Source organism: Nematostella vectensis, chromosome 2 (assembly GCF_932526225.1).
Source record: "Nematostella vectensis chromosome 2, jaNemVect1.1, whole genome shotgun sequence".
NCBI classification, from domain to species: Eukaryota; Metazoa; Cnidaria; class Anthozoa; order Actiniaria; family Edwardsiidae; genus Nematostella; species Nematostella vectensis.
In genome coordinates, this window is record NC_064035.1 from 2,475,299 (window position 1) to 2,496,567 (window position 21,269).

Below are 21,269 nucleotides of genomic sequence, written 5' to 3' on the forward strand. Positions count from 1 at the left end.
TCCCAATTGATGACGAGTGTTTGATTATAATTTGCGCGCATTGCTTGTTGTTTTCGCACAATCCCATTTGATGACGAGTGTTTGATTATCATTTGCGCGCATTGCCTGTTGTTTACGTACAATCCCAATTGATGACGCGTGTTTGATTATCATTTGCGCGCATTGCCTGTTGTTTACGTACAATCCCAATTGATGACGCGTGTTTGATTATCATTTGCGCGCATTCCCTATTGTTTACGTACAATCCTTGTTGATGACGAGTGTTTGATTATCATTTGCGCGCATTGCCTGTTGTTTACGTACAATCCCAATTGATGACGCGTGTTTGATTATCATTTGCGCGCATTCCCTATTGTTTACGTACAATCCTTGTTGATGACGAGTGTTTGATTATCATTTGCGCGCATTGCTTGTTGTTTTCGCACAATCCCATTTGATGACGAGTGTTTGATTATCATTTGCGCGAATTGCCTGTTGTTTACGTACAATCTCGATGACGAGTGTTTGATCATCATTTGCGCGCATTGCTTGTTGTTTACGTACAATCCTTGTTGATGTCGCGTGCCTGTGGATAGCAGTTGCATGAATAGGGTATATTTAATCGCAAGGCAATTAATACTAAGAAAATTTTAATTTAAAAATAAATGTATAGGATGTTCTATCCACAAATTTTCAAATCTAACTGTATCTTCTTTTTTGTCCTAAGTGGTTCTTGTGTTCTCTCATAGGCTCCCAATATGTGATTTGATAAAGATGTGGAAATCATTGACTCCGGTTTTTTAAATTCTTGTTAACCCCGGTTATCCTCTTTGATTACGCTAAAAAATGTTTGTCATGCGAGGAGGTAATTGTCTATTAAAACAGAGAAAGTCATGAGAATTTTTTCCACAAAAAAAATATACAATGCTATTTATTTGTTGAGTTTCGTACAAATTATACTACAAGAATAAGGGTGTTTTTGTTTCAACATTCTAAAGTGATTTCTTGGTACCAAAACAGACCTGTGATTATGACGCAGTATCTAAAGGAGTAAATACAGAACTTTCCTTATGCTTACAGCCAAATTCGTTGTTGCGCGACCTCAGCGAATCCAAAATCCATGTCTCGTTTGGGAATAGAGCGTAGTCAGACACAACCTATGGGGGAGGTTTGTCTGGTTTTGATTGTTTGGTTTGATTGACTACGTGCTATTCCCAAACGAAGAAAGAAATTTTGGACTCTGGCAGGTCGTGCAACAACGAATTTGGCTATAAATAGTTTAAAAAAATCAGGTAATGCTAAATTTTCACAGATTTCTTTGTCATAGTAGAAATCAGTTGCCTAGATTATCCGCTATTAACTGGCATCAACCATCCCCCTAGAATACACAAAAAGTACAGGAGCCTTCGACTGCCGCCATTTTGTCGTCCTATCAAAGTATCAAGTGTGAGAATGCATCCATTTCAATCAGATGACTTGGGAAAGCGTTTGATTGTATTAATGTCAGGTAGTTTATTTAAGATTACTTCTCATAATTTTCCATTGTAATCATCCAATATGTAAATGTATTACCCCCAAGCCCATCCCTCATTTTCTCTTTATTTCACACAACCCCCCCCCCCCCCCCTGAGAAATGCTAATGCTGGGACAGAGGTCAGCAAAACAAGATTTCAGCACCCATCCAGGTCATCTTAAATGATCACTTGTTGGCAAACGCATAGTGTCTCTATCACGATTCCTTTTCCTGAAAAAGTTCTTTCCAAACTCATAAGTGCTTATCATGATTGCACAAGCTGGCGGAACCTTCACCAAGCGGGGTGTTATGCCTGTAAAGGAAAGAAAAGCTAAAAAAAGGACACAGACAAAGAGAAACTTAAAATACAGATAAATGGAAGGGTGAATGATATACCTGTAAACAGACTTGAAAACCCTTTTTCTTTGTACAATTTGGCAATTATTGACGCTGTGGATGATATATTTTTCCCAGGTTCTGGAATAAACCATAAACAGTGATTGGATTGTCTGCTTAAGTTGAGATAGTACGGAAATATTCTTGTGATTGAAGCTACAACAAGGTTATAACTTACTGAAATCCATTTCCCCAAGTTCAATTTGCCGATGTGTCTTCACAACATCAAATGGCTGGGTGATAAGAGCAGCAAACTAAGAGAGAGAAAACGTTGATTTATGAATACATTTTGTACCTGTTTGTTCTGAAATGAATTAAGTGGAAAATAGACATTAGCATGCTCTACTTACAAGTCCTGAGATGGCTCCTGATAAGAAATGGGTCCCAAACCCAGGGTCATGGGTCTGGCTTTTTACAAACTCATAGCCAAACCAGTAAAATGCTGTAAATCAAATTAAACACTCACAAAGATGGTTTACCTTTCAAACATGATACAGGTCGTTACATCTGTTAAGTAACTCCAGTTCTAGTTTTGGTGGCACATTGTTCTGTGCTTTGATAGTATGGATATTATGGCCATACAACCAACAAAAAGTGGGTGGCAATCTTTTTTTAGAGAGTGATCTTGTTAAAAACCAGTTAGATGAGTGTTATGCTAACTACCCAGATTTGATCATCTTCATCAACACTGTCTCGTATGTTTGTTTCATTGTCAAACAGTAGGCTGTAAGTGCACATGTTGTGATTGCACTGTACATGTGCATATGGCAATACAAGAACTGGTTTACAGATCTACAGGTCTCTATTAAGTTTCATGTAATGATAATGACAGACCTGAAAAAGGCAGATCTCTCAGCAAAGTCGGGCCAAGGCCTTGCCAGAGGGATAACACACCCTCCTGCTGCACAGCTGCTCTGATGACGATATCTAATTCTACAACACAACACAAAGTACATGATCAATCCCTGAAGTACATTTGTAATCTGCTTCATTGCTGTTCTGATGACGGTATCTAATTCTACAACACAACACAAAGGACATGATCCATCCCTGAAGTACATGATCAATCTCTATTCATTGCTGCTCTGATGGCTGTATTTAATTCTACAACACAACAAAAAGCTGCTATATTCAACTGTTATAGCTTTCTCCCTTGAACAATACGGGCTTGGAACGCTCTTCCAGCTGCCATCAGGAATGCACCTAATTTTAATGACTTTTTAATGCAGCACCTTGCTGCTAACATTATTATTTAATGTTTACTATTTTTTGTTAATCTTATTTTAATGATGGTGAATACCTTTTTGTCTGACAAATAATAGAAGCAGAAGTACATTATCAATCCCTGAAGTACATTTTAAATCTGCTTCATTGCTGTTCTGATGACAGTATCTAACTCTATAACAAGAGATGTAAAGCTGTGCAACCTTTATATCTGTAGCCACTTCTTGACTGAAGTTTCGTTCTTATCATCTCAATTGGTGAAATCACGGTTACTGATATTGCTGCAAACAAACATGACAATTAGAATATCAAAATAGTCATGATAACTTGAAATAAATCCATCTATAATAACAGACAGAGAAACTTAGTACTTACTTCTTGCTGTTATACCAGCGAGCATTGGAGACCATAAATTTGTTTCATTATTTTTAAATCCATAAGAAATCTTAAGTTGATCGTAAAGGGTGAAGTATATCACAGTATTTGGAACTGCCATAACCCTATAACAATACAAATAAGAAGAGCAGTATAACCAAATAGAAAAGATATAACCGGTTACAAGTTTTCATGAAGCAAAAAGTACAAATGTACGACTCACATTGTGGGAGGCAAACCTCGCCATAACGAGGACAAGCCTTCATACCGAGGGATCTTTATCAGGGCGTCCTACAAGAGGAAAAGTCATCCATACAGATCTATGTACAAATTATAGCCAGCCTTCACTTGATGATAATGTTAGCCCTACTGCTAATCTTAGAATGGTCTTTAACATTAAAAGACAAACTTCAATAAACTTGTGTGGATGTTGTAAACCAAACACTTGGTTTTCCCATTGCTTGGCAATTTTCATTTGAAAATACTGAAATGGATATATATATACAAACTCAGAAAAATCTTCAACCGGAACACAATCAAAATCAGTTATAGCTGCATGAGCAACACCAAGCAGATAATTGACAGCCACAACAGACCCATAATCCCCTCATCAATAACAACCGAAGATGCCCCTACCAAGCCTTGTTATGCAACAGCTGAACTATTTAATTTCATCATAACAGCCATTCAAATTCCGCGCCCTATTTTTATGTTAATTTTATACATAGATAGTATATAAGTGATGGTAGTAATATATTCTTAATAAATCTCCTGATGAGTGGGCAATCACGAAACAGGCTTGTAGGGATGAAACAAACTACCGTTTCATCATATATATATATATCCAGTTTAAGGGATTGTGAGCTTGCCAATTCTCAAAAAGAGAGAGAAATGACGAGTTACAGTTTATCTCTATAATGCTAATTGACTTTTGATTAAGCAATTCTTTTACAGCAAGTCTTTTCAAAGCAAGTCTTTTACAGAATGATAAGCACTTTACATACAACTGATATATGTGCAGGAAACAGCTGAAACCCTCAAGCATGTACAAAAAAAAAAACGTAAATGCACTCTGGTATAAGAGACAGTGTATAACCGAACAGGCTACTTACAATAGAGGACGTGATGTATAATCGAACAGGCTACTTACGATAGAGGACGTGAAAGGTGGATGAGGAGGGTGGGGGTAGGGCCGATATGGAGAACCGAGAGCGTTACATAAACACAGGTGGTCCATTAGGCCATTACAGAAAATATAACATCGATCTAGAGAAAAACAACAATCATAAATTTGATGAGAATATCCTGTTTTTTATTCCTAAATTTATATTCCTATTCCTATTCATCAATAACAATGTTCACCATTACGCGCCCGTCTTGTATCACAAGACCATAGTGTAGAGTTCCTTCATTCACCACAAAGCATTCACCACAAAGCATTCACCACAAAGCATTCACCACAAAGCATTCACCACAAAGCATTCACCACAAAGCATTCACCACAAAGCATTCACCACAAAGCATTCACCACAAAGCATTCACCACAAAGCATTCACCACAAAGCATTCACCACAAAGCAATCACCACAAAGCATTCACCACAAAGCATTCACCACAAAGCATTCACCACAAAGCATTCACCACAAAGCATTCACCACAAAGCATTCACCACAAAGCATTCACCACAAAGCAATCACCACAAAGCATTCACCACAAAGCATTCACCACAAAGCATTCACCACAAAGCAATCACCACAAAGCATTCACCACAAAGCAATCACCACAAAGCAATCACCACAAAGCATTCACCACAAAGCATTCACCACAAAGCATTCACCACAAAGCATTCACTTATAGAGGGGCCTAATTAAGTGCAGCTTTTAGTAATTTCAAAACAAAAAACATTGACAAAGTGTCTTTGAAGGTATTGCCTATAAATATTTTAGCATATAATAAATAAAAAAAATGTGTACACAACAGAACATAGTTCATAAGTGTTACCCATTACAATAAAAGGTAAGATTTAATTATAACAGCAACAAAAAGAAATGAAATTGTGGAAATCTTATTCACCATGGATTATGTACTCACTTGATGGTGTTCCCTTGGCTTGAGCTTGTAATCGGTTCTTAACCACATCAAGAGGAGTAGCTACGAGGAATAACATTATGCAATGAAACATGTATAGGCAGCACTTTTAATTGGGATTTCTGTGGGATCCAGATTTTAAGTTTCAGGGTCAATACTAACTCTTAAACTTTGACTTTATTAGGTTCTTAGCCTCTAAGATGGTAATGTTGGCGGCAACACCGGTTACCCCCGCTCATGGCATCCTAGATCTACTAGTTTTCTGAACCCTGCTACAATCTTAAATCACTAAGAAATGCTATTCTATGCTATTTTAGACCCTCTACATTCTTCCCATCACCTCTGTGTTTAAAAGGTAAAAAAAAATGATGATGGCCTAACTTTGATGTGCTCAATGCATCAACTAATTGATTCAAAATTGAACCTCACACATTTACCTTTCCAACAATGCCTTTAAATCAGTACATTTTAAAAATGTGTTATATCCCTGCTTGACAAACAGTTTGCTTGAAAAAACCCATATAAAACGAAACATGCCCCTCTACTAAGGTTGGGGTAAATTACTGAGGCCTATTTTCTCCAAGAGGTCCTCCAAGTGAATGGTCCATTGAGCATCGCTAAAGTGATTTTTTATCTTTTTAAATTCCTGAGTGAAACCTCATTAATAGGCATTGTGAAAATATGTGATCTAGAAAACTGGACTATTGTCCAACCAGACATCTTTGTCCATTGAAGCAGAAACTATAGCTTGAAGTTCCTCTCTTAACGCATACATGCAAAACTGTAAAGTTGAAGTCACATTTAGATTAACTACATTTGCTCCTTGCAATTGTTTTCTTGCTAAAGGAATTAAAGCTGCATTGTCACCAGTTCACTTCCGGAGGTCCGATGGAAACCTCGACCGTTAAAAAGAGAAAAGAATCTACTGGAATCCGAGATATTTAACATGCCATCCGCTCTAAATTAGCAGTCACATCCTCAAAGAAACTTGCAATAGACACACTGCTTAAAATATTTTGAAATATTTTTCGCGTTTTCCGTTAAAAATCTTTGAAGATTGTTACATAATCGACCGGAAGTAAACTGGTGACAATGCGGCTTTAAGGCAAATGCAGTGATTTAGTTATTGCACAACAACAAGTAACACTTACTTACTGTATCAGTTTTGTTTATACAGACAATTTCATAGTAGCTCATACAGACATACGCTATAAGAGATTGACTGTAACACAAAGCTGGGTGTTTTTAATATACTTACTGAAGAGTGACACGATTATTGCCCCAGACCCAGATGATGTCATTTGCTGAACTGGAGTAATATCTCCATTTCTCAATGCACTCATTTTGGGCTCGAATCCACGAGCTTTAGATGCGAAATTATATCTTTGGGCAGGAAAGATGGCTCGCTGTTTATTATCATCATTTAAAAACTTGACAGAGGAGATATCTTGGCGCAAACTTGAGAGTAGCTTTTAGCTTGCAAGAGCCACTGTATTTTCAAGTTCCCCTCGAACGCACCGGACCGCCATGTTATTTATGAAGCACGTGTGTATCCACAATGCAACACGTGCCGGCAACACAGGCAACCCAACTAATAATGCAAAAATCCGCGCCAGCATTAAAGCCTTCAGCGGTCTAAACTTGAAGAGCACCAAACGATATTTTTCCAAACAATCATGATGCGACAAAGACGGAATCAGCTATGAAATCAGCTGGTATTTAGCTTTTGGTTATACTTGGCGTATTGGTTATACTTTAGTAGTATAATCGAAATATCTTAAACCGCAGCGCCATTTGTACCGATCGACGTTTTGACACCACACAAGACGGAATAAACCTAACTCTGCTGTGGCACCGATTCCTGTCGAAAATGGCCACTTCTAGTTTTTTAGAAGGGGTAGACAATGAAGTTTTAGTTTCATTTCTCGTTCTTTTAGCGATAATCATCGCAACTCTCCTCTACCTCTTCAAGAGCAGTCGAAGCGCTTTACCAGCCTGGAATTGGAACCAAATTATCGATGTTTTTCTTGGGAGTGATGACGAACAACAAAACGAAAGTCAGAACGTCCCTCTTGGGGAAAATCTAACAAGGAACCTGAGTGAGGAACCGGATGAATCGGGGCGTCAAACCGCGTCTCCTGAATCTACAGAGATCACTGGTCATGCCAATAGTGCTGAGAATGATGTTGCTGCTAGACGCAGAAGACCACAAGATAATTTTCTAAATAGCACCTCTGACATTACAGGAGGTGACCACCAACAGCAGGGGAGCGAGGGAATCACACTTCGAGTCAAACATCACGAAAATGAAAGAAACTTCGGTGTAGATGCAAACATTACTGTTGGGCAGCTTAAAAGGTGAGTCCAACACTGAAAACTATTTCAATTGCTGGTCTGTAAAAAAATGTCAAATCAAATAAAATGTAAAATTTAATCCAGGGCAAGTTCTCTTTTAGTGTTGGGGGGGGGGGGGAGGTCATCAGTTCCTGTACTGCAAAGTGTGATTCATAGATCCGACATGTCAATCACGCGCGCACGAATAGCCAATCAGGAAAGAGATGGTGCAATAACAGCAATGTGGCCCACAAAAAGTCGCCAATCGACGGCGGAAAAAGATTGGTTTGAGATATTTTTTTGCGAATCTGGAAAAGCAAATAAGCATTTTCCGGTCAGCGGAGAAGTAAGAACTAGCCCTGTTTTCTTTGACCAGCCACTTTTAGTGTAGAGTTGGGACTCAAATTGTAGAAAAATGCGTAAAATACAATGAAGAAACGAAAAACAAAAAGCAAACAAACCACTTAGAGCAATGTAAGTCCTACCATTAAACTTGAGTTTGATATTACCTAGGTTACTTCAATTACATATAAGAATGAGACTGTTGTTTGTATTTTTGCTGTATAAACATTGTAGTTAGAAGTCAGACGTAAACAGCAAATTTGGCTTTCTCTTCTATTTTCACCGCACTTAAATCACTGCAACTTGACAAAAATAGCTTTTACGAAAACGCATAGTACCTACCGAAGAGAGCACCGCTTTATCTAATCACTTCCAAGTTTTCGTATTTTGAGCTAGATTCGTGCCGTTTCCATTCAACGACCAAACTCGTAGTCATCTTTTTCTATGCTTCTCTATGAGATTTTCACCAAGCTTAGACAACAAGACAAGTTTCCATCATGTTAGGTTTCTGTGTTTTATTTCCCAAATTGCAGAAAGACAACAAAAGAACAAATTTTGGCTTACATCATATTGAAATTGTTTTATTGTGATAGTTCAAATCCATTCCTGATTTACACATTTTTCAATCACTACACTCTAAACACAGTATTTTTTTCATCTGGGGCTATCAAAATTGTACTTATGATGTCAATTTGTTTTTATAGGCTATGTTTCTCTCAAGAAATCTCCCAAGGAAAAAGAGTGCGTCTGATTTTCAGTGGACATCTTCTTGGTGATGATAATGCTACTATCTCATTTTATGGCGTGACAAACCTCTCTGTTGTTCACGCACAAATTTCTGATGTTTCCCAACCTGAGCACCCAAATGGAGATGCTGAAGTGGAGCTTGATGTTAGTCGTCTCTTTGTACCTTTAATTATCATAATGCTATTCGTTTGCTGGTATGGACTGATTTACTATAGACAGCTTTTTGATTCAACATCAATATTTTTGCTTTTTGTTATAACAGCTGCTTTTGGGTTTCAAGTATTTGTCATGTTTGGCTATATTTAAGTTGACACAAGATGATAAACAACTGAAGGAGAGAGAGTGCCCACCCAACTATATGTTATTTAATATCAAATAATTATCTTATAAAGTTTCTTTGCAGTATTAGAACTGTATTTTGTCAAAAGAAGAATGCAGTAAAAAAATGTCCATAAAGAGTAAACAAGTGAAACAAAGCAATCATGTAGAGTTTTCATGGTTAAAATGCAATCAAGTGGTGCAATATAGGGATTGAGCAACATATAGATATAGGTATAGATATATAGATTAAGGTATAGATGAAAGATGTGGATTTGTAGATAGCTGATTTGTTGAGATCTTATTTTCACAGATCTCCTGACTGCTAGCTTGTTGTTTGTTTTTGTTGTGGTTGCACATGTTGGCCAACAACTCTGAACTTTGGTTCAACATCATCTCCTCTTTTTGCAAAGAGTGCAGGGACTATAGGTCCTAGTACTGAAGGTGGTGAGCTATCTGGTACTATACCTGTAGGACTGTTCTTAGCCTTTGTGGCTGAGACCTCTAATGTGTTTGGTCTCTTTGTTATTTGTTCATCAGGCCCTAGTACCTTTTGTTGCAGTCCAAATATCACAAGTACTACCAGACATGCTATACCGTAAAGACTAAAAGTCTTATTTGTGCCAAAGTGATGGATCATTACTCCCCCCACTATAGCCCCACACCCTCTCCCTAGACCATGATGTACCCCCTGTAAGATTCCCTGTGCTGAGGTACTATATCCAGGGGGTGCAATCCTTCCCATGTAGCTAGTGCATGAAGCCCACACAGCAGCGTGTGTCAGCCCTTGTAGAACTTCTAGTGGTAACACAAGCCAAGGGTTCTGTATCCAGGAGATATACAGAAATCTCACAAAGTTACCCGCAAGTCCGATGTATAATACTGGTATGTGGCCAATGCTGTTGATTAGTCTTCCGACGTGGAAGTAGCAAATGATTTCCGAGAGGTGATCGATTAGCGAAGCAATCCCGAACAGTGTCGGAGGACCACCGAGGTCTTCGAGGTGCCAAAAGAGAAAAGTAAAGATCAGTCCGATTCCAAACCCCATAAAGAATACGACAATCAAAAAGCCACTGTATCGAATCGAAAACAGGATCTTAAAAAGGTCGAATCCTCTTCCTTGCCTTTCGCTAGATGAGCTATCACTACTCCCTTTGAATGAAAATCGGGTAGCTACTAGCAGAGCACAACTCATAAAAACCACAAAGAAGTAGAATCCCACTGTGTAGTTCTGGCTGATTATTTCTCCGCACATTTCCACTCCTTGAAGTCTATCAATGACGAAGCCAAGAAGGAACATAGCGGTACCCCATCCCAGGCTCCCCCATAACCGCTGTCGCCCGTAAAGTTCCTTGTTTTCGCCAAGCACCCCAAGCGTTGCAGAATCCGCCAGTGTTATGGCGGGCGCGGAAAAAAACTCACCAATGATGGTCAGAAATAGAAGCACTAAGAACACCTGATGAACTCCATCCGGGTCATAGACTAAAGAGCTTTTCGCATTAAATTTTGGCTCCTTTTCCTTTGGTGTTGCCGGCTGGAGGAACTTTTTTACTTCGCTAGTCTCTCCAGATGTTATTTGTGAAACGTTTTTAGTCAAGACAAAGTATTTGCGACACGTTACAGGTGCAGGTTTAATAAATGCTAGAGAAAACGTAAATGACACCCAGCACATCAACGAAAAGATCATCAGAACTTTCCTCTTGTCCAACCTGTCTGCCAGTGATCCAAGAATTGGCGCGCTGAAAAACTCCACCATCGGTCTACATCCGACTAAAATCCCGCTAAGATACGGGTTCATTCCAAGCTGCTTGAAGTAAACGCCTAGCAAAGGAAAAAACGAACCAACCGCACCCCAGTAGCAGAAGTAAAAGAGTTTTGAAACCAGGAGTTTCTTGTTCAGCCAACCGACTTTTTCGCATCGAACGAGTTTTGGTCTTTTTGCGCTGTTTTCGTCTTGATCCATGACTCCGCAGAATTTATCTTCCCGCATAGTGCAGTGGTCGGTAGAAAGGCACTATAAAGGCCAACAATAAAATGATTTATTTATATTCAAATAACAAAGGGAGAACAGGTAGGTGTTTAAAAATCTAACAGGTTATTTAGGTCAGCGGCGTAGCCAGGATTTTTAACAGGAGGGGGCCCAAAAGGGACTTTTAAGGCATTTTCTCCTGTATTTTAGATAATGTCTAATACATTTACTGTATTTCTGGCTGCTAAAACGGTTGTGAGGCCTAGACCATCCCCCTGGCTACCCCTCTGATTTAGGTGGTTTCTATATATACTTTTAACTGTTATACTATGTTCCCGAGGTACTGAATTATACTTTCCAGCCTTAAAAGCGCATTCGAATTAAAATTATTATTGGGGCTTTGTATCAGATTGTACTACTATCAGCAGCTCTACGAGGCGCCCCCTTGCCCCTCCCGCAATTAATACAAGAAAGAGAATATTATTTGATGGAAAACAATCCCTTCGAGTTAGCGGGAGTTCGAATTATCAAAGGTAAGTGTTGCTGAAGTATAGTCCAAATGTGAAGCAAATCCAAGTAATATTGATTTTATCATTCAAGTTACTGCAGTGGTATGTATTTCTGATTCTTCTATCAGCCATCAGTTCGCTTAGCATGACGGGACTAGTGCTTAGTCTCTCTCTCCCCGGACACATGGTACAGACTTTCGCTTCTTCGACTAAGATACCGAAATGGACCCGTGAGTTGTCAAAAATTACATCTTTTTCCCGATGCCGACTAGAATTCTAACCGGATTAATGTGTTTTTTTTACAGAATCTTACATCCTTTAACACTATGGGCTCAGAGAAAGGATAAAATACTGCTAACAATATCTTTAGTAGATTGCAAAGATCCTCAAATTGAACTCACCGAAAAAAACCTCACATTCAGGCATGTCCCTGATAATACTTTAACCGAATCAGTTGATTTTACTTTTGCTTTCGATATGTTTGTAAGATTTTCCATTGGTGATTTACTGCCTTTTTGTTGTTGCAGATGTCATGGTGGAGCAGAGAATAAGGAATATGTTCTGGAATTGGAATTTTTTAAAGAAATTGTCCCACAGGTTAGATAACCGTCACGTTATTCTAATTTCTTTCACCGAAAGATCAATTTGCAAGATAAAGGTACCTCAGTACCCCTCAAATCGATTGCACATTGCAGGTATTCGGTTGTAAATTTTATGATAGATATCATTTATGGAATGCCTCAAGGGTAATCATGAATAGGTGCATCCGCGAAATCCCAGGGGTCGTCCACACCAACACGGATTCAAAAGTATCCGGATTAGTTTCGCTGAAAACGCATCACTTGATTCGCGTCCACACTATTATTTTCACAGCGTGTTCGCCTGGAGCCAGCCGTCCACACTAACACAGATTCAAACATTTGAAAACGCTGAAAGGTTCAGGGTGACATCATTTTTATGGTATGCGCATGCTCAAAGCAGCATGCGCCTGCAATATGACGCCATTGTTTCCATTTTGATATGATTCGATCATCCACACTACGGACCAAAATATACAGACTCATTTTGATTCGCTTTCGACAGCGTTTTCAAAAGTATCCGGATTCGCTGGATGCAGCGCACTTGTTAGTGTGGACAGATTCAAACGAATCAGTGTTAGTGTGGAAGACCCCTTACTCAAGAAAGAAAAAGGCCTTTGGGATATGTTTGTCAAAAATTGAGGCAAATTCAAATGATAATATATAAAATTTAGTATCATTAAAATATTTTAGAATGCTTGATACATTAATAGTATCTATAGCAGTGTGACCAATCACACCCCTTAATAGTCTAGTAGCCACTCTGTGTCACACACACCTTCCCCACACACTTACCACATTCTCCTTTCCCGTTGTTTAACACATTGACCCCTCAACCGGCCTGTACCGTCTTTGGGATGTACCCACAACCCAAAAAATTCATAAATTCAAAATAAACACAACAAGATGAAGATACTCAGGCATCAGTCTAAGGGATAAATGGTCTTGCAGATATGCATCCAACCAAGGTGTTGGCATCTACTCTTAAGCCAAATAATAGCACAGGTTCTTTGACAAATCTCAAATCGAACAAGGAGAGAAAAGCAGAATCACCCCTCTCAATAAAACGCTCAAAATACCACACAAGGGAGAGAGATCAGCAAACACAGCTCAAGACACAAATAGATACCTTTATTCTGATCCTCCAGGTACATTTCCTTGGCCTCAAAACACAATGTCCATTCCTTGAAGGATTGTACAACCACGAAAATATCTTTACGTATTGCAAAGCATTCTGGGAGATCCAGGGAAAAATTCATGAGGGGAGGGCCAGTCAACACTCCTCTCCCCAAAGTCAGATGGTTTTTATAAGTCTTTTCACCCCGAAGCCAAACAAATCAATTCCAGGTCATACAGACCCAGAATAGCAGTGTAAACAATTTTGGAATCAATTTGGTTTCAGAAAAGACAGCATTTAGGAGAGCTGTGGTGATTCATTAGAAAATTATTTTCTCATCCGGGCAAAGCCAAACAAGTAAAAATCATCATGAATCCACCTTTGCTTGCAAATATCCATAAGCAAAGCACTCAATTATGCTCTAAAAGACTTCATGATGTCCTGAGACACTCTACTAATATGCTCATAGCTGTATTTTTGATGAAAAATACAAGCAACCATCAACTTGTGCTGGCTTCAGCACAACGACGAGGGATTGGAAGTGGGGACCGCAAAGCACTGTTGGAAAGCTTGGATACCACTGACTAGGTGCAGCTGTGTTTGACTTTGACAGGCTGTATAAAACTCAGAATAGGGGGGGAGGTATCTGTTTTCAGTCTGTTTTTTGTAAATTCAGCTCCAAAAAAAGTCAGGAGTCAATGGGTTAACATCCACTAGTTTAGAAGTCAGAATTGAGCGTGAGGTTAATATGTCAGATTGTGCAGGAAATCAGCCCTAGTATCTCCCACTGCCTGTTACCCAGGCACTTACTAGCGTGACCAGCGTTACTAGCGTGACGTGACAAGCGTGACCAGACTAAGCGTGAGGCTTGTTGACAAGGACATGCAGGAAACTCTAGCGTTACAACGGCTTCTTCATGTAAGCGAAACATGGCGAACAATTTTTCTCTCGAAATCCAGAAATCCAAAACGATATGACAGAAATCAGACAGAATCTGCAAGGTGTCTCATTTCTCCCATTGATCCCTTGTTCCTTTGCACCAGCACCATGGCTCATTGCGCTCACTAGTATATTTTTCACTTGTTTGTACTGACTTGAGACGCATCGGTATGAGGCAGTATCTTCAAAATAACTAGCAGCTTCAATATACCTTTGTATGTATGTTGAATCTATTTGACTTGTTGGATGTATGTGGGCTTAATAGTAGCTTCTGTTCCTCGGTTCCAGGATAGGCTATTCTACTTAATAGGGATTTAAAACTGTGAAGTGCTTTGAAAAAAGTATAAATTGGGCCCTAAATAATGCACTAGTCAATTGAAACCCCCACCCCCATGGTCCTGGGAAGGGACATAGAAAAGCCCCCACCCACTCGAGACAAAACTGCAGTCAAATGCCCCTACCCCTCGATGTGCAAACTATAGTCAACTACCCGACAATAAGTCATCCGAAAAAAGCCATTATCTTTCAAAGCCAGTACACTACAGCGAATTCGCACTAATAGCTATGAAGATAACAGTTACCAAATAAATGGAAAAATAAATTATCTGGCGGTAGTATAATTCATTTTCGTTTTTGCTCATTTTGCCATGCAGCTTGCCACACGCTGATACATGGAATTGCATGGAATTGAGTCTCAAACCAGAAACGGGCACGACTTTTGCAAAGTACATTTGTGATTTTATTCATTGGGCCCCATGTGGGAACAAGTCTAAGAGTAAAAAAAACTGTCAATTCCCCCACCCCCTCAGGACAGATTCTAATTAAAAAGTGCTCTAAACCCCAGGTTAACCCAACACTTCCCTGGGACCATGGGGGTTTTAAATGACTAGTGCATAAATCTATACCACCCTTTAACAATCACAAATTCAGGTTTTAAACAACTTATTTTTCAATAGGAATCAACTAGACACAAAACTTCCAGAGAAATAACATTCACTATCAAGAAAAAAGAAGAAGGACCATATTGGACAAGTCTTCTGAAATCTGGACTAAAGAATGTAAATACATATCTTGCATTTACTAGGCTCACACACAGTACTATAACATTTATAATGCCTGACTGGAATGCTGACACCGCTGCATACAGTATATTAATGATTCTCTCTTTTTTCTGTAGCAACCTCATTACATAAAGACAGACTTTAGTAAGTGGAAGGATGAAGATGATTCAGACGAAGACAAAGAAATGGGAGATGAGGCCAACTTTGAAGATGTAAGGATTGGATAGTCTTTTCTCTTTGTCAAACTTGAGCATATATTTGAGCATATACACTTGTAAGTGTTGTCAGCATGTGTCCTGATATTTGCTGCAATCTTGTTTCTAACTATAATAGTGATGAATGACTGCCGTTCATTCATACATTCATTCATTGTATGCACTTTGTGGGGTTGCTCTACATTTCTCTACAGATTATATCATAGTGCCTGGTTTTACAAAAATTTGATGTTCATTTTTTCCCCTTCAGATGGTCGCTAAGATGGGTGGTGCTGGAGTTGGAGGAGTGAGTAACAATTTCAATGGTTATTTAAAAAAAAAAAAACATTCAAAAGTCGAACTATGTATTTTGCACACTCCAGTTACCTGGTGTACTTACTATGAATGAAAAACAGTAGGTTCTATTTTCTGGCGATAATTTACAAGGTCTTTTCTGTGTTTCTAGGAGGATCCAGGAGTTGTGGATTCAGATGACAGTGACGATGAAGGTAATTTAAAAATATAGGTTTTATCAAAACCATGCATTGTAATAGATTTTGAATTAAATAACTTTATAACTTAATTTGAATATTTTTTAGGGCTGCCAGATTTGGAGGGATGACCAAGTTCTAATGATACACTTAAAAAACTAGGAACTGTAACAACTTTCAATGTTTAAAATTTGTCTCTTTAACGTTGCAATGAAGCAATACAGGATTTACATCTTATACAGTGTACTGAACCAAGCCCCTGTATGCTTTAGTATACAGTGTACCAAACCAAGCCCCTGTATGCTTTGATAGCAGTCACTGCATTTTCTTAGTTCTCCCTGTAGTTTATGCTATTGCATAAATGATTTGCCACTCTTTCAGTATTTTTACCATTCAAGAGAACAAGGTTTTATTGTCATACTATTGTAGGGAGGCTGAAGTACAGGCTTAAGGTCAAATAAAGTTGCCATGTTTGAGCCATGTTATCTTAATTGTTTCTGGATATTTACAAGATTCTGACAACCTAGCCTCCTCTGCAGGCATCTCGAATATTTTTGTAATTTTTCAGTATTTTTTTCAGTATTTTTTTTTTAATTGGGGTTCCTGTGTCGAGTTAAACCAGAGCCGGTGACAGGAAGAGGGGAGGGGGACAATCCTCTTTCCACTAACCCAGGCCACAACTCTTTCTTGAACACACCACAGGAAGCCCGAAATCGAAAAAAGCCTTTTTCCCAAATCACTTGAGACACCTGCGGAGGATGCTAGTGACAACACTGTTCATTTGTTTTTTGTTTAAATGCAGATCCCATTAAGAGATAACAACAAAAAAACTACAAGCTATTTACAAGAACAAAAACTGAAAAGAAGCTTCGATAAGATGCTTATTAATACAAAAATTATGTTCCTTGCTGCTTGAATAGTTAGTTTTTCAGTGGTGAATTTTTAACTTTAATTAGATATCGCTGAAGTGTTTTTTCTACTCTTGCATCGGATGAATTAAAACAACTGGCAGTTTGTGGATGATATTCCAAAAAGTTTATAACCTTTTTTTCTTCATTCCTGAAAATAAAACAAATATTCAAGGGGGTTTCATTTAAAATGGGGCTGCACCAAACACTTGTGTGTCAATGAGGTACATTAAGGGTAGTTAACTAAGAAAACACTATCCCAATTAGTTGATTTTTCAGTGCCGTAGTAGACCTAGAAATATTGGGGGGCACAGTACACAAACATTAAGAAAATATTTGGGGCTATGGGCACAACCGTACTGGTCATTTCCTTATAATTTTTGGAAATATTGGGGGGCACGTGCCCCCAGTGCATATTTTTATTTGCAAGTGTTGTGTGATGTGTTTCAATTCAAAGACTAAGGTACATATATTATGACAGCTTTAACTTTCTTCTTTCCCTTAGATGAGTATAGATTTAATGGTTACTGATATATACAAAAAGCCCAAATAGTCATGTTTGTGAACCAGAAGAATAAATACAATACACCAAAAACTGGTATTTGACTCTGGCAAATTTGTGTCTTTGATAAGACTTCTTCAGGCAGACTGAAGAAGGTGTACAGTGAATTTGGCCCACCCATCAGAGGGTGTACAGTGAATATGGACCACCCATTAGAGAGTGTACAGTGAATATGGCCCACCCATCAGTGGTGTACAGTGAATACGGCCCACCCATCACAGGGTGTAATGGCAGGTAATATGGCCTACCTATCAGAAGGCGTAATGGCAGGTAAAAGTGGTTTGGTGTTGTATCCTGTGACTTGATTGAATCCAGACAACACTTCTTTTTCTTTCTTGTGCATCTGTTAAAATGGAAATTGCACTCCTCTTAGAGTTAGTACTGAACCTCTATCCCAAGAGAAGAGGGGGGGGGGGACGGAACAGGACCCGAAATGATCCCAGGACCCGAAACGATCCCCAAAAGTTCCCCAAGTGATCCCGGGACCCGAAACAATCCCCAAGAGTCCCCAAAATGAACCCCAAGGAATTATAGTAATGGACAACAAAGGAATGTGTAAGGATTGGCTTTCAGTTTTAAAAACATGAAACATTTATCTTTGTGTTATTAAAAGAAAATTTACATTAACTAAAACTATAGTATTAAGATTTTAATATACGACTGCGGGGGGAATACAGTGGTTGAGTCAGAAATTGGGGTCAACTTACAATTCTTCCGGCATGGATAAATCATTTTTACATAACAAGCCATAAAAGAAAGTCTTTACAGATAGGACATGCTGCTTTTCATAGGAAGCGAAATGTTTTAAAGTTATTTTTTGGCATGTTTGTTTTTGGTGAATGAAAGACCTATCTTATCATGAGATCATACTGGGTTGTACGTACAACTACATGAGGAAATTCAAAACTCACATAATATTGCTTTCAACAAAAGCCACATCCTCTTAATATTTTGCATCGGTAGTAGAGGGTTGTTCGAGTGTATTACTCAGTGTGCTTATGTCATTCCATCTTCTCGGCCAAACCGGCTGCCTAAAATGTGTCGGTAAATATTCGCTCCTGTAAACAAGGATTTTGTGGTGAAATACATGTTTGGTCGTCGAATGAATATTAATTTTTAGGGGTGATGTTTACCGGAAATGAGATTTGTAGTGTCAGAGTCATGTGTCAAAACTGCAAAAAGTTTAGAGTGATGGAAGGTCAAAAGTTTGGTTGATCTGAGCAAAGCTGTGCTATGTTTATATATGCTGTATTTCTTTCAGTAGCAATTAATCTGTTTATGGGTTTAATGCTGGGCAATGTAATAAATAGAAGTATTGTGTTGGAATTTAATATTTTTAAGTGACGTTTAGAAATCGAGTCGCTGTTAACCCTTAATTATGCTTCAAGAATTGCAAATATTTTTTCTGCTTTCTCTTTGTCCATTACTGCAATTTCTTGGGGTTGATTTCGGGGACTCCTCTGTATTGTTTCAGGTCCGAGGATCAGTTGGGGTACTTTTGGGGATCATTTCGGGTCCTGGGATCGTTTCGGGTCCTGGGATCATTTTGGGTCCTGTACAGGACTCACAATTAAACCCTAAGGGTATGTAGAGTGGGGCAAATCAAATTTCCCAATAACACTTTGGGTGTGGTTACAGCAATTTTTAACTTGATCAGTTTTCCTGTATTGTAGTCCTATTTCAAATAAGGTTGCACTTGGAGAATGTGTGTATCGTAACCCGCAGTTATTCGTGGGTATCAAGTAAATAAACAAATAAGCGTAAATATAATACAAATCCAGGTTTCTAAAGGTATAGAATTCTTGTTTGTTCTTACGATCATTCACATAGCTTTCAGATACAAGGATTCAGTCATTTAAATGCTACCCATGAACCACTGCGGGTTATGACACATGGATTCTCGAGTGCAACCTTATTTGAAATAGGTGTACGTTGAACTGAACTTGAACTGAATCAATTTAATAACTGGTGCATGTCTGAGACGAGCTTATTTCCAGTGGCAGAAAAAGGTGAGCCTATTTTTCAGGTGACAATACTTATTACTGACCAGTATTAGTAATTATTACTGAACAGTATGTCAAATACTAATAAAATACATTTAAAATACTAAGCACATTTGTTGTACAATGGTAAATCATGTAACAGGCACATGTTTGTGCCTTCAAAGCAGGGCCAACATAATAAAATAAGATTTTGTGTTGACTTCTGTAAATTTGCCATATTGTTAAAATCAGTACAATATACACAGCCCATGCTCTTTAGGGGGGGGGGGGGGGGTTAGAGGGTGCACTTACAGATTTTGTGCAAAGGTTTGAATTTGAATAAATTATTTTCTCATTTACATAATATATATTTTTCTTATTCAGTTCAAGTATAACATGCCGCCAGGCCGCACCACACACAATTCAATTTGACTCAGCGACTCAAACATGAATTTATTAATCAAACTCAAACCAATTTGCAGCAAACATTCCATCTATTTCCAAAACAAAAGGTTCAACTAAATTCGGTACAGTTCGACAGATTAAGCCTTAATACATCTCAGTATTAGCTGCTCGTAACTTTCTGGCATTAAATTTCAATTTTGTCCAATTATCAAACCAATCATGGACCAAATCTAACACCTGAAGCCAACTGAGTTCGTTAGGCATTTTCTGGTAGAATTTTACACCTTAAAAGATAAGGTAGGCTAGATTTCCAGCTGTCGCTAGGCCTCATCGAGCACATACTGAGGGCTCAAAGAAACAAGCTGGAAATCGAGCCTAAAGATAAGGAAGATCAAACTGTCTTCTCTTATCAGGAGTCCCCACCTGCCCCAGGCTCTTGATGGTTTAAATGTGACTGACCTGTTGGAGGTTCTGTTCTGTGTCATGAGTGTAGCCAAGGAGGTGGCATAAGCCATGAGTAATAAGAACCTGCTCATGGGAAAACCTCATTTAATCTTACTGATCAAATGGTGGATTGATTGATATTGATTGTTGAATCATACACTTAAATGGTAAAGAGATATGCTTTAAATGACAGTAATAACAGTGATTATACATACTGGGAGATATTCCTGGACACTTTTATTATCTTCTTGGCAGTCCTGATGAATGACTGGCATACCAAGTATTACATCACCAAGATTCCAATCGTCTTGTAATTTAGGATTTGGCAAAACTCCTGGTTTCATGTTCTGTAAAAAATGGTAATCTTATAATATCGTCATCTAAAAAGGGTGGGAAGGCGGGGGGTGGGGGGGGGGGGGGTAATTGCTCGGTCGATTCTGATTCATTATAATAAAACCATAAATACGCAGTTCACAGTACCTCAAAGTATGGAAAGGCCAATACATCTGTCTGAACATTTCTTCGCCGGTATTTCAAGTTAAGGCTTTTAATCCTCTTTCCTCCCGCACAAACAATGCTCACGTCGAATCTGTCTGCCTTTAGTAACTGAACAAGAACTCTCGCATCTCTCTCTAACAATGCCTCACTGAATAATACACGTTGCTGGAAGTTCCTTACAAACACTGACATACCACTCAGAAGTCTTTTATCAATTTACGAATCTGTGAAATCCTGCCATCATCCAAAAATCATCAGTCGTTAGCGTCCAACCGTCCGCCATCTTGGAGAGAACCT

General features: G+C 38.6%; 5 protein-coding genes across 6 annotated transcripts; 2 read left to right on the top strand and 3 right to left on the bottom strand.

The window, feature by feature from the left end:
- Positions 1-879: 879 nt before the first annotated feature.
- Positions 880-7,132, bottom strand: LOC5515564 (probable mitochondrial glutathione transporter SLC25A40). Its single transcript, XM_001635639.3, has 11 exons — positions 6,833-7,132; positions 5,578-5,637; positions 4,638-4,753; positions 3,711-3,778; positions 3,488-3,612; positions 3,316-3,393; positions 2,723-2,821; positions 2,239-2,330; positions 2,067-2,142; positions 1,889-1,969; positions 880-1,805 (listed from the first exon to the last, which is right to left on the bottom strand). The coding sequence occupies exons 1-11, from the start codon at positions 6,915-6,917 to the stop codon at positions 1,666-1,668; spliced, it is 1,020 nt and encodes a 339-aa protein (XP_001635689.1). The 5' UTR covers positions 6,918-7,132; the 3' UTR covers positions 880-1,665.
- A 69-nt stretch (positions 7,133-7,201) lies between these two features.
- LOC5515519 (transmembrane and ubiquitin-like domain-containing protein 1) lies at positions 7,202-9,643 on the top strand. The gene is made up of 2 exons (XM_001635582.3): positions 7,202-7,932; positions 8,955-9,643. Exons 1-2 carry the CDS (start codon positions 7,445-7,447, stop codon positions 9,301-9,303), a joined length of 837 nt encoding a protein of 278 aa, XP_001635632.1. The 5' UTR covers positions 7,202-7,444; the 3' UTR covers positions 9,304-9,643.
- Positions 8,746-11,358, bottom strand: LOC5515520 (major facilitator superfamily domain-containing protein 6). Its single transcript, XM_032385286.2, has one exon. The coding sequence runs from the start codon at positions 11,303-11,305 to the stop codon at positions 9,641-9,643; it is 1,665 nt and encodes a 554-aa protein (XP_032241177.1). The 5' UTR covers positions 11,306-11,358; the 3' UTR covers positions 8,746-9,640.
- Positions 11,359-11,921: 563 nt separating this feature from the next.
- On the top strand, positions 11,922-16,649 carry LOC5515521 (prostaglandin E synthase 3). Its single transcript, XM_001635583.2, has 8 exons — positions 11,922-12,023; positions 12,099-12,215; positions 12,321-12,390; positions 15,384-15,485; positions 15,605-15,700; positions 15,954-15,989; positions 16,149-16,191; positions 16,282-16,649. Exons 1-8 carry the CDS (start codon positions 12,016-12,018, stop codon positions 16,302-16,304), a joined length of 495 nt encoding a protein of 164 aa, XP_001635633.2. The 5' UTR covers positions 11,922-12,015; the 3' UTR covers positions 16,305-16,649.
- LOC5515522 (endoribonuclease YbeY) lies at positions 16,557-21,267 on the bottom strand. Of its 2 annotated transcripts, XM_001635641.3 has the most exons (5): positions 20,955-21,267; positions 20,690-20,821; positions 20,490-20,558; positions 17,892-17,986; positions 16,557-17,232 (listed from the first exon to the last, which is right to left on the bottom strand). In XM_001635641.3, exons 1-5 carry the CDS (start codon positions 21,162-21,164, stop codon positions 17,094-17,096), a joined length of 645 nt encoding a protein of 214 aa, XP_001635691.2. In that variant the 5' UTR covers positions 21,165-21,267; the 3' UTR covers positions 16,557-17,093. The 2 variants fall into 2 exon arrangements, with proteins under 2 accessions (XP_001635691.2, XP_032241196.1); XM_032385305.2 differs by lacking the exon at positions 20,490-20,558.
- Positions 21,268-21,269: the final 2 nt, after the last annotated feature.